Source organism: Miniopterus natalensis, chromosome X (assembly GCF_054644295.1).
Source record: "Miniopterus natalensis isolate mMinNat1 chromosome X, mMinNat1.hap1, whole genome shotgun sequence".
NCBI classification, from domain to species: domain Eukaryota; kingdom Metazoa; phylum Chordata; class Mammalia; order Chiroptera; family Miniopteridae; genus Miniopterus; species Miniopterus natalensis.
The window spans coordinates 88,190,749-88,203,244 of NC_142103.1; the positions used below are offsets into that span (position 1 = coordinate 88,190,749).

The window sequence follows — 12,496 nt, forward strand, 5'->3', positions numbered from 1 at the left end:
TAAAATAATTAGAAGTTTTTCTATAATGAGGAACAAAGAAAGAGCAAAAGGAGGCCGAGCCCTGCAACCTTTGAGCAAAAAATGCAACTTGGACATTGAGTGTCTCTGACCTCCTTTCTCTCATTCTCGGAATGTTAATTATGTTTGAAAGTTGGAGTTCGTGGCCCATCTGGAAAAGAAATGTTTACTTCTCGTCGAGCTTAATTTTCGCTCTTTATTTAAAGTCCCATAGCTCCCATTATATTTGTGTGGCTCCTTATTATTTCTGCATTCTTACCTTTTCTTTCTGTATGCTAAAGTGCTATCGTATTACACAAGGGTACCAAAGATATACAGGGATATAGCATTAGTTTTATAAAGGAAGTCAAAGTGAAAAATGAATTCAATATAACACATTTTGCTTTAAGAATACATGCCTTCCAAAGTTTTATTAAGGATTTCAAACTAGGCATCAACTAAATCACACTTGAAATGTCTGTGTCTAGAGAAATAGCAATCACTTTAGCAGCCCCCATAATTCTTAGAGTCCTGACACTGAAGAGTTCCTTAAAGACCAAGAAGTATATCCCAACACACCTAAAGGTTCTGCATTTTACCTAAACCTTACAAGTTGTAGAAATTATCTGCTTATTAAAGATCAGCACTTGCCTTGTTAAAAGCTAGTAGCCCCTAAGCTCTTGTCTTCACTGATAAAGATTAATAGAAAATGGATAGAAGCTAAGTGCCTCTTCAAACCTCCTCTGTTATTTTCTGTTGAGTACACAGGGGTAAGTGCATCTGCCAATTACTAGGAAGACTTTTACTCAGGGATCCAAAACATTTGGTTAAAAATCACTAAGATTAAGGATTTCCTCATATAAGAAAAGTTTGTAATTTCTGTTTCCTGTGTCTTAATATGACAGCTTAAGTATGTGCTTCAGCAGCTGTCTTTATGCCTTTGCATCTCCGTTTCCACATTTGCAAAACAAGGTTGAACAACACTCTTTAAGGTTCCTTCCAGCCCTAACAGCCTATGATAAAAGGGGGCTGAGGGAAAGTCATTACAAATAGAAAAAACATTTTCAGGAAGAGACATTCTAAATACTAACATAGGTTAATTATTTAGAAATATTTGGTATACAATCTTGAAAATAGAAGTAAGGCAGCCGTTTCCAAAATGCATTGGAAATGTGTCTTAGAAACACTTCATGAGCTTAGCATGACCAAAGAAAATGTTTTCTGAGCTCATAGTCTTTTGTTACATTTAGATTCCTTCACCCGGCCAGCATGGCTCAGTGGTTGAGTGTCGACCCATGAACCAGGAGGTCACAGTTCAATTCCCAGTCAGGGCACAGGCCCAGGTTGCCGGCTCGATCCCCAGCAGGGGGCCTGCAGGAGGCAGCCGACCAATGACTCATCATTGTCGTTTCTATCTCTCTCTCCCTCTCCCTTCCTCTCTCTGAAATCAGTAAAAAAAAAACCCAAAAACCACACACATATTAAAAAATAGATCTCCTTCAAAATCATGTCACTGACATACATCACCTTTGCCCTGTGGAGACCAACAAGTAATATTTAGGGCACGTAGGAAATACTTTTAAAAATTCTTTCTCAAAGAATGTTCTTGGAGTTTAACTGCTGAGTTGTGATGGTTTTTATTAAAAGTACAAAAATTCTGAAGGTGGAACCTAAGAATCTGTAGTTTAAACTCTACAAGCTACTCAGATGTTTCTTATGGACACTGAAGATCGAGAACTGGGCCTGTAGATCGGCTATCTTTGTAAATGTTGTTTAAATCCGGAGCCATTACCTGACCGGCTTTCTCCTCTCCCACCCTCTGTCCTCTGTCCTCTGTCCTCTGTCCTCTGTCCTCTGTTCTCTGTCCTCTGCAAGGCTTTTGCTTAAGTTTTTGTCTCCATATCATCTCTTTCCTTCCACTCTCATGCTTTAGCAAGGAAAACAACGAAACAGTGCGGTTAAGGTAATCAAACATTCTGAAATGTTTAGTAAATCTGTACTTTCTGAATGACTGCGGACCCCTCACCCAGACACAGGAGAGGTTTTTGTCACTTGTGGTCCCAGGCCCTTCCTCTGTTCCTCTGTTAACTCTCCTGAGTGTCCTGTGTCCCTGGCTCCTGACAGCCTCCCAATCTCATGCCGTGGAGTTCCCTGTGAATCCTTTAGAGCTGAATTCCCTGGGTCTCTAAGCTATTATGTTTCTGTTTTCAGAGACATGAAGGATCTGTCTGACCCGCTCAGAATTAGTCAGCACCATCTAACCTAGAACCCGGGTTGTGCCTCTGCCTTATGTGAGCGAAGCAGCAGCTGGAGGCCCCCCCCAGCAGCCTGCTCTTCTGCGTATTTACCCTCCCGACCCCTCCCACGGGGGTATTTTATTTCCTCTCCCAGATGGCGGGAGGCCAGGAATCAGGCATCTTTCTGTCTTCTGTTACCTTCCACTCTTCCTACTCCCAATGCCTTACTGGGACTTCGAGGCACTCAATAAATATTTATTTAATCAGTGGCCCTTCTCCCGTTCGTTGCTTTTCCATGTCTGGACTATGCCTCACTCTACCTGTCTTTCCGAATGTCCTGCTTGACTGCTTCTTTCACCCTCAAGGGGACCAAGCTGCAAGTTCCAGGCACCCCAGGGAATCCCCGTAACCAGCAGTCATTACATGCCATTAAACAGCTAAAATCTTGCACAGGGAATTCTCACGTAGGCTTTTCATGGAAAAGTGGTAACTGAAAGAGGAGGGGACAGAAACATAAAAGATCTGACCTCCACACCCTGTGCAATCTGCACTGCTATATTTAACTCATGGTATTTGGGGTATTTCATGCTTTATTTATTAGATAATAAATGCCCTTAGAGTCTTGACCTATTTAATTTCTCTGATGGAAATACCTTCATTTTTTTCTGACTGTAATGTTTATATTGCTCAGAATAGAAAAAAATTCTGACAGTTTTGCAGAAGTATGTAGATGAAGGGATAAATCACCTGTAAATCCACCTCCGAGGGTTAAACTCGTCATTTCAGAACTTTTTCACGCGTAGTCAAGCATGTGCACAGAACCACAGACACACACAAACATTTCAGAAAATAGATTGTGCGCATTTTTGTCACCTGTTTTCTCACTTAGCAACTGAAAGGGTGACCTTTCCATATTCATAAATATTTGCCTAGATAATCACACTGAACACTGCATAGGATTCGTAGATTTGTATGAATTCACCATTATCTATGTAACCACTTCCCTAGTGTTGAATATTTAAGTTTTTCTACTTTGTGTCCATCGTAAGTGATGCTATAAATAACATTTTCTACCTGCATCTTTGCGGCTTTCCCAGTGACTTTCTTAAGTATAAGTTCCTCAAATTTAAGCTTGTGGGTCGTTGTATTTGCACATTTTAAAGACTTTCCTATGTCATCCAATTATGCTTCAGAGAGTTTGGAACAATTTCATTTCAGTACATAGGTGCCATGTGGGGACTGAGGCGAGCAGGAGAATTGTATTTGAAATGTCAGGCGGGGTTACCAGATGGCAAAGGGAAATGTTGTTCTACCTCGTTGCTTTACATTTCAATCTTCGCAGCATTAGAGACTCTATTATGTTTATGTTATTGGCAGCATTAATTTTTATGAATTAATTAATAATTGCTGATAACATGAGTAATGCAGCATGATTCTTGATTTACCTGAGGATAGAGCCTTGCCAATATTACATGCTTCTGCTTTGTTCTCTAGATTATGATTTATTTTATTAATTTGGCTTCCCATTCTCAAGTGAAATATGCATTTCCTAGCACAGATCATTCATTTGTGTCTTCTTAAATGGCTTCTGTGGATTACCATGTTCTAAATACAGTCGATGGGAAAGAACCCAGTCTCTTGCCTCAATTATTCACGTTTGGGGGAGGCTTGCAGACAAATGTCTGATTTTTCTTTTCCACGTGAGTTGTTGTCTCAGTACATTTTACACAAAGGAAACAAAGCAGAAAAAATGTTGGGACTTGGTAAAAACAAATCCCAGGTGCACACGAATAAAGAAGGGTAGAGGAAAGGGAGAAGCATATGGAAAAAGGAGCCGAAAGGAACAGATGCCAGATGGAAGGAGTCGATGGAAGAGGCTGTCTAGGGTGCAGAAATGGAAAAGTCACAATGTGGGGAGAGACCTTTCCATTTCTCAAAGCAGAAAGAATTCCAGTGCTAACATGAGTCACAAGAAAACCGAGTGGTTTATATTAGTCACTGGGCCCAATTTTTTTTTTCTACCAGAAACATGACGAACCATTGACTGCAGTGCTATGGGAAAAGTTATCCATTTCAGTGTGTATTTCATGCCAAAAATCTCAGCATTCTGTATGTGGAAATAAACATATGCCTGAACACTGCCTCTCCTCAAAATTGCCATCAAAATACCCCCATTTGATGGCTCTCAAAAGCAGGTAGCCACATTCCCACTGGGGACTGCTATGTAGCTGACAGTGCGTTCATCCACTATGGAGCTGGCCAGCGTGCCTCACTTCATGGAATTGTTAGAACCATCCATTCTCCTAGACCTGCTGCTACAATTTGCTCCTGTTTTTCTCCAGGTCGCACTTGGAAGCCAGCTCTGACCAGTGGAAGCGTCTGCACCTTTCTCTTCAAGAACTTCTGGTGTGGCTGCAACTGAAAGATGATGAGTTAAGCCGGCAGGCACCCACTGGGGGAGACTTCCCAACAGTTCAGAAGCAGAGTGATGTCCACAGGGTAAGACATTTTCAAGCCTAGTTTCTTGCACACAGCAAGCGATTATTTTAAAAATAGTCCTGATTAAAATTAAGTTGAATAGAAATCTTTTTTTTTTACTCCTCCAGACCAAGGGTCAATTATAAATAATCCAAGCCATTATATTTTAAATGTCAAAAGTGTCTGCATTCATGATATCCTTTCAGAAACTGTTTGTCTCTTTTGGTTGTTTTTCAAAACGCTTTACTGTGGAAAATATTAAAAATATACAAAAGCCGACAGAATCCTATAATAATACCCATCAAGACTTCAGCAATTATCAATTCATGACCACTTCTTCTGTGCCTCTACCTGGCCTTCCATTATTTTCAAAGAAATCTCAGGCAAAGATCATGTAATTCATAAGTATTTGATAAAGTATCTCTAAAATATAAGGATTTACTCTTTAAATGTAACCGCAGTGCTATTATAATACTTTTAAAATAGCAATGATTTTATCATAACAAATATCCAGGCAGTATTCAAATTTCCATTTCTCACATACATGTCTTAAATGTTTTAACAGGTTTTTTGTTTTGGTTTTTTTGGGGGGGGGAGTTAAATAAGAATTGAAGTAAGGCCCACACACTCCATTTGGTTAATGTGTCTCTTCAATCCCCCTTTTTTCCTCCACTTTTTCTTTTGAAATAATTACAGATTCACAGTAAGTTACAAAAATAGTAGGAAGAGTTTCCCTGCACATTTCACCCAGTTTCCTCTAATGGTCACATCTTAGTTAACTATAGAAAAATAATTACTGTCATTTCAGCGTGTAATCGATAGAAAAATTTACAGTTACAGCACAACTCGGTTCGGAGGAGCCGCGTTTCAGGCGCTCGGCGGCCAGATGTGGCTAATTGGGGGCCACCGTACTGGAAAGTGCAGTTCTACAGGCTGGGCATTTGGGGGGCTGGCTGTTTCGTAGGGGGCAGCGTATTGCTCCATTATTAGGGGTGCATAATGTCTCCTTTGCTCTGTGTGGAGTGTGACTGGGGCAGCTGTTAAGGATCAGCGGCTAGGAGTTGCAATGTGATAGTTGCCTCTTTCTATCATTTCGTCTTCATTTATTGGTTGGCGTGCTTCTATGCAAAACAAAGGGGGGCTCGCTCACCCACTCTTTGGGCACCCAGCACACTGCTCAGGCGGGATGGGCACCCTAAATGTTTCCACTGTACCCGCCTTCAGGATAGCAGGTTGTTCGCTGGCGTCGTCCAGCAGTGATCAACTTTCTCCCGTCCCCTTTCCGTTCTCTCTCTGCCTTCCCCACGGGCCTCCGAGTGGGGGAGACGCGGGTTTCAGCCTGCTCCCCTCCGCATCTTAATAACTAGCAAAACGCCTGGCATCTAGGAGGTGCTGGCCAGTGCTTCCGAGACGAGCACAAGGGACATATGAGCCGAAGTGAAAAACAAACCGCGAAAATTGCCATCGAACAGGAGACGCTTGATAAGGTGCTGCTGCTTCTGTATGCTCAGCACTTCGAGGAAAGAGCTCTCTGGAGACACAGCCAAGGTGGCACATTGAAGAAAGGGCAAGGGTTTCTGTTATTCCAGAGAAAAATATATAGAAGATTATAAAAACGGATAAGCCGATGAAGTCTCCCAAATAATTGCCAAGGAAACTACCAGCTCCTCTTCTGACCATTCCCCTTCATATAATTCAGAAGATTAAATTAGCTCTTGTGGTAGGGTGGAATATAATAGTGATTTTTTTTTTTTAATGTTCTAACTTTGAATAAATAGTCAAAACACCCTGGTGTGTATGTAGGAGAGCATTTATTGAGAAGGGTGGGCATTTTAAATAGAATGCATTATGTGATGTAGTGAAAGGAGACAGAATTTCTACAAAAGGGGTAATTTTATTCTAGTTCCAGAAACCAAAGAAGATGAATCATTGGGCAAGGGCACTAGAAGTCAGGAGATGGAGATTCTAGTCATATTGTCCCATAAATTAGCTTCTGATTGCTGCTTTGTTCTTCAGCTGCGAGATGAGGAATTTGGTCCAAATAATTTCCATAGGCCCTTCTAGCCAGCATGTTGTTATAAATACTTGCTCACTGTCGCTAGTTATTGGCTCTGGTTGCTCGCTAACGGTGGTAAAATATTAGTATTTGTCATTCTCAATCCTCTCACTCAGGAATCTCATGGCCAGGAACATGCTTTTGGGTAACATGCCCCAGATTGAAGTGAATGAATCTCTATTTGGCTAGTGTGCTTGCTTAGATACCCCACCTATTAACTTTCTTTGACTTATCAGGACTTCCAGCCCACTGATAGATCTCTGTTCCATCCATTTATTTTTCTGCTCTTCTGTCTTCATCTCCCTCCAAGTCCAACTCAGATTCAATCATCAAACATTTTAATAACTTTTTTCCAAGATCCTAAAATTCTTTGCCCCATTATCTTTCATTTGCCTCACTCTGCAAAACCCTAAAGCTTGGAGAATCTAACGAAATACTTTCTCCTATCCAAACAACAACAGAGCAGTAGGTATAGTATCTTTTCAGGATGACTAGCTTCTAACACATCACTGCGTCTATTTACCTCCAAAATATTTCTTGACTCTGTTTACTGCAGTCATCGCTAGAGTTACAAGACACCATTTCTCCTAGGCTTTCTGCATCTACTCTTGCCAGCCTACATTTCAGCCAGTAAGGTAATCTGTGTAAAAACATGAATTGAACTATGCCGGCCTCATCTTAACACTCTTCAGTGGCTTCTCAGTGCCCTTAGGAAAAGACCAAAGTCCTCAGCAAGGACCCCAAAGCCCTACCTGGCAGGTCTGGCCCCGACCTTCTCTGTTCATACAGCACTTTCCTTGGCTCCCCGGACACTAGCCATACTCCTGCTTTTGGTATTGCCAGGTCTCTGTGTTCCTCTCCTGTGTGACTCTGAACATGCTGACCCTCTGCCTGGAACCCTTTCTTACCCGCACCTACCTGCTCATAATGCCCTGGTTAAGGCCTAGTAATCCTTTACATCTTGGCTCAGACATCAAACAAGCTTTCGCCCACATTAGACCAGATCTCCGTTTATAAGCTCTCATGACACCATTAACTTCTCCTTCTGTAACTAAACGTTCTTTGTCATCATGGCTACCTGTGACTGTTGAATTAATGTCAACCATCTTCACAAAATCACGTGCTCCAAGAAGCTTTCTTTGAAGCAGAGGGCTGACGTTTTTATATCCAGCATCTTATAAAGTGTCTAGTACGTGGTGAACACTGAATAGATAAGGGACATTTGAGTTAAGGAAAGAAGGTAATCCTTTCGTGGTGTGTAGAGCTACGTTGTTGCCCACTGTTTTTACTTGTGGTCTGGCCCAGTATTTTCACCAGCTTTTTTTCATATCCTTAAGAAAAATACTTGTCACAAAACACTCTCCTCCCTCAAAGAACGTCATCACTCCTAATTGATGATGAGAGGACAATTGAGCACCCTGTTTACCCAAGAGTTTTGCCTTGAAACCAGGCCTCTCTATCGGATCTTCTGAATTCACTCAGCAAGGCAGAAAGGAAACACAATCAGCAGAAAACTGTCAAGATCTTGTCTCCGATGGGTTTTGTAGTTTTAGACTTTCGTTTTACTTTGCCGTGTTTCCAAGATTATAAATTACCTTGTTCTTTGTGGGTTCCTTGATTCAAATGCTGTTTGTATAGAATGTTTGGTATTTCGATGGGTTCCTTGTTATCGGAAACGTGTTCCCCTTGCATTTGGTGTGTCGCTTTTTTTAATCGCCTGCTTACTATTTATCGGAAATTATTAAATGCCTTCGGTTGTTGCTTTTTATGGGAATACAAGTCCCATTAAAATGTCAGAAGTTGAAAGTATAATCAAATATTTTTTTCACTTTTCTATAAATCAGGATGTTATAAATCAGGTAACTTATATTTTCTTTGTATATCATTGCAGATTCATGATAAAATTTTATAGCAAAATATACCATGTCTTGTACTCTATACTGAAAGTGAAAACACAGAGTCCATCTCAGTTACCGTGCTGGAGGGGTATATGGCTTTCCTGCAGGTAAAATTCCAAGACAGTTCACACAGGGAGTTGGGGACTACAGTCTCATTCCCGAAAGCAATTTTGACACTCAGGGGAGTGGATCTAGGTTCCTCACACCAGCTGGGCAGCATATCAACTGCAACCGGAATGGCTCTCAAGACTAATTAATAAAACAATGCTCCATATGCAGTGAAGTGTTATAAATAATTAAAGCTCAAATGTGCCTTAGCAAATATAAACTGACCAATTTTTATATCTTTTGAATACATTATCCTGACTTTTCCAGTTCCTCATTACTTGCCTCACTAGACTGACTCGTTTTCAATTAGTGTGTATTATTCTGGTCCAGATATATTTTTTTTAAACTGACTTCCTTTGTTTTACTTGAGCAGTCACTAAAGTGATATTTATTACTTGTCTACTTCTGTGATTAACCTAGAGAGAGTTTTGAAAGAGCAAATCATAGTGAGGAATTTCTAAGGAGAACTTCAATAAACCATGAGCTTATTTAATTCCCTTCATCCTACCCCAAATCCAAATGGAGATTAGGTCTTAGTTATAAGAACACTGTAGATAATAACTTTTTGTTTGCATTCTTACTAATGAAATTGTTTGTCATTAGGTTTTCATCTTTCAGTTTAAAAATCTCTAATTCCTTCCCTAGAGACCATTAAGGACACCTTCGAAGCTTCCTGAGATTTTCTGGTTAAGATTTAGGTGGAAGTAATCGATACATACATTATTAAAACAGTGGACAGAAAGCCATTATGGCATGCACGCTGTTGACAAATGAAAAGGTTCGAATAAAGTAGTTTTGCTTGTTCATTTGTCAGGTCATATATTACGCATGTTCGATTTCCTCAGAAGTCACCACAAAGCGAGGGAGAGGTTCAGAAATTCAATCAAACTCTTCTGCAATCACGTTGTAGATTATACATTTATTTAAGCTAATTCTGTTATCAATGCTGCCCTCCTTCCTTTGGGTAATTTTCATATGTGCGTTAGCTCGATGAGTTTTGTCTCCACCGAAAAAGGAAATGTCTTTGGGTGCCATTTGTGAATGTTAAGATTCAAGTTGGCTCTGTGTTAAAAAAAAAAAAAGAGAGAGAAAAAGAAATGCATTGTTCCCCATCACCTCTGAAAAACAAAGGTTGGGATGGAGTGGTTCGGCCCATCATTCGATGGCCTGGCCTCTTGGATTTTCTAAACAAGTATGGTTTCTCTGCAAAGCTCACGATCAGTTATGTCCACTCTAAAAATGTCCCTGTGGATCTATTGGAAGAAATAGACATCTTTTTTATGTAGTCTTCATCACTAATGGAGTAAGCTACTTTTGTATAAGTTTGATATTTTATGCAGTCATATTTAGGAATGCTGAATGGAAAAGATGTTAAATTATTTTTAGCACTCCATTTCTAGGCATTTGAGGAAGTCTTCTGGAAACCAGCTATATCATCAAAACTTGAGAACAGCGTCATCTAGGATTTGCGATTTTTCTATAATGACTATAATAAGATAAAATAGGAATAATTTATAAATCGATCTCTCTATCAAAGTCCTTGTTCTAACCATGTCAAAATATTTTATATCTTGACAAATACTCTTTAAAATAATATTCGTATAGTATCTGATCTTTACAAAGCATTTTTACACACATTCATTTAATTACAAATTAACACCTGCTGTTTTTCTGTGTTCTTCCTTTCCCCCCAAAAAAAATTTTGTTTTACGAAAAACTGTAGCATAATTAGGGCTCCTAGAATTTATTGACTCTTTTAGTAAGTATTTATTGAGTGACTACTCTATGCCAAGGGCTGAATACACAGTAATGAACAAGATGAGAATATGCCCCATGGACCTTCAAATTGTAGTGAGGGAAATACACAGCAGACCAATATATTAATATATAAAATCACATCAGGCCATTGCTCTGAAGGGGAAATTTAAAAAACAGGGATAGTTGCCCGGCTGGCATGGCTCAGCGGTTGAGCATCCACCTGTGAACCAGGAGGTCACAGTTCGATTCCCGGTCAGGGCACATGCCCGGGTTGCGGGCTCGATCCCCAGCAGGGGGCGTGCAGGAGGCAGCCGATCAATGACTCTCATCATTGATGTTTCTATCTCTCTCTCCCCCTCTCCCTTCCTCTCTCTGAAATCAATAAAGACATATTTAAAAAAAAAAAAAAAAAAGCCCAGATAAAAGAACAGGTTTGAGGTGTTCAGGGAATAGCAAGATGGGCTGGTGACAGGTTGTAAAGAGAGGCAAAGGCCAGATCCTGAATTGTCTTGTCTGCCATAGTCTGGAGGTGGATTTTATTCTGTGTGTAATAGGACATCACCGAAGCACCATAAGCAGGGACGCTATGATCTGATTTATGTGGTCAGGAGATGACTCTGCCTGGTCAGTGGAGAATCAAAAAAAGTGAAAGCAGGGAGCAAGTTAGGAGGGTGCCAAAGTCATCTGGGAAAGGGATAGCAATGGCTTGAACGAGCGTGGAAATGACAGAGGTGGTGAAAAACTATTTGATCCAAGATATATTTTGAAGGTAGAGCTGATAGAACTTGAAATGGATGGGATGAGGAATGTGAGAGAAGGCAGAGAGTCGAGGGTGGTTCTGAAGTCTTTGTTTTGAGCAGATGGGGAAACGGTGATGCCATTTATGGAGATGGGAAAGGCTTCCAACCGATGGTGAACGCGGGCATGTACATGGCACAGGACAAGGCTTCCATTTTGGGATTCTGTTGATGGACAGAGACAAATGGCATGATTCAGGAATTATTCACCATTTACACCTGACAAACTCAAAATTTGGCTGAGCCTCTTGAGAATGGATATAAATTAATTTGTCACAGGGTTTCCTAATAATCCATTTCTATGGACTCTTGCTTCTGAAGGAATTTGTAAAATTTAGGATTTAGGCTCAATGACCAAAACCTAATTCTCCAAATGACCATGGGAACAGATTGAGTTTTCACCAGTGATTTCTCAAGGTCAGCTCAGACCTTAACAACATTATTATTGTCAGCAGGAAGGGACTTCCCCAGTGGTTGTTGGAAGCAGCCCAGCCTTAGGATTGAAAGTCAAACAGCTGTTCAAGATGCTGTGTGAGCATGAAACTATCCTTTATAGTATCACAGATCTGCGAGCGGGCCGGACTCTACTCTGGCCCATGCCCTTGATCTCAGGGAACACAACTTTTTGTTTAAAAGATTTCCAAAAAGTAAATCGCAACAAAAAGCTTGTTAAACACATTTCCCCCCTAAACACTCAAACGTGTTTTTTCATTGAGTACAAATCCATTTTTAAAAATAATTTCAGGCTGAAATATGTCCGCTGATTTTTCAACTTTGCTTCAGAGCGATTTAATTTCATTTATAAATGTGGTTCATGTTGTTGACTGTCTGAAACAACGACTAGATGTATCTGATAGTATAATCCCTTATCTTCACTTTTATTCAGAAGTAGATACGGGAAAATAATATAGACGATTATGCTGTGAAAATAAGATAGACGATTATGCTGTGAAACTCTTAGAAGCAGAGAGCAGAAAGGTGGTCGTGAGGGGCTGGGGAAAGGGGGAAGTGGAGAGTTGTTATTAAATAGTTATAAAATTTTAGTTACACAAGATGAGTGAGTTCTGGAGATCTGCTGTACAACGTCGTGCCTGTAGTTAGTGCTGTGTTGTGTACTTAACATTCATGCTGAGTGTTCTTAGCACAATAAGAAAATAAAGATGATTA

The 12,496-nt window shown here is 40.3% G+C and overlaps 1 protein-coding gene across 1 annotated transcript in view; it reads left to right on the plus strand.

Moving 5' to 3' along the window:
- Nucleotides 1-12,496, plus strand: part of DMD (dystrophin) — a 1,831,916-nt gene that overhangs the window by 1,495,971 nt on the left and 323,449 nt on the right. The window contains exon 57 of the mRNA XM_087813416.1: nucleotides 4,577-4,733. Within this exon, the coding sequence (XP_087669542.1) occupies nucleotides 4,577-4,733 (157 nt within the window). The remainder of the gene's footprint in view (nucleotides 1-4,576; nucleotides 4,734-12,496) is intronic.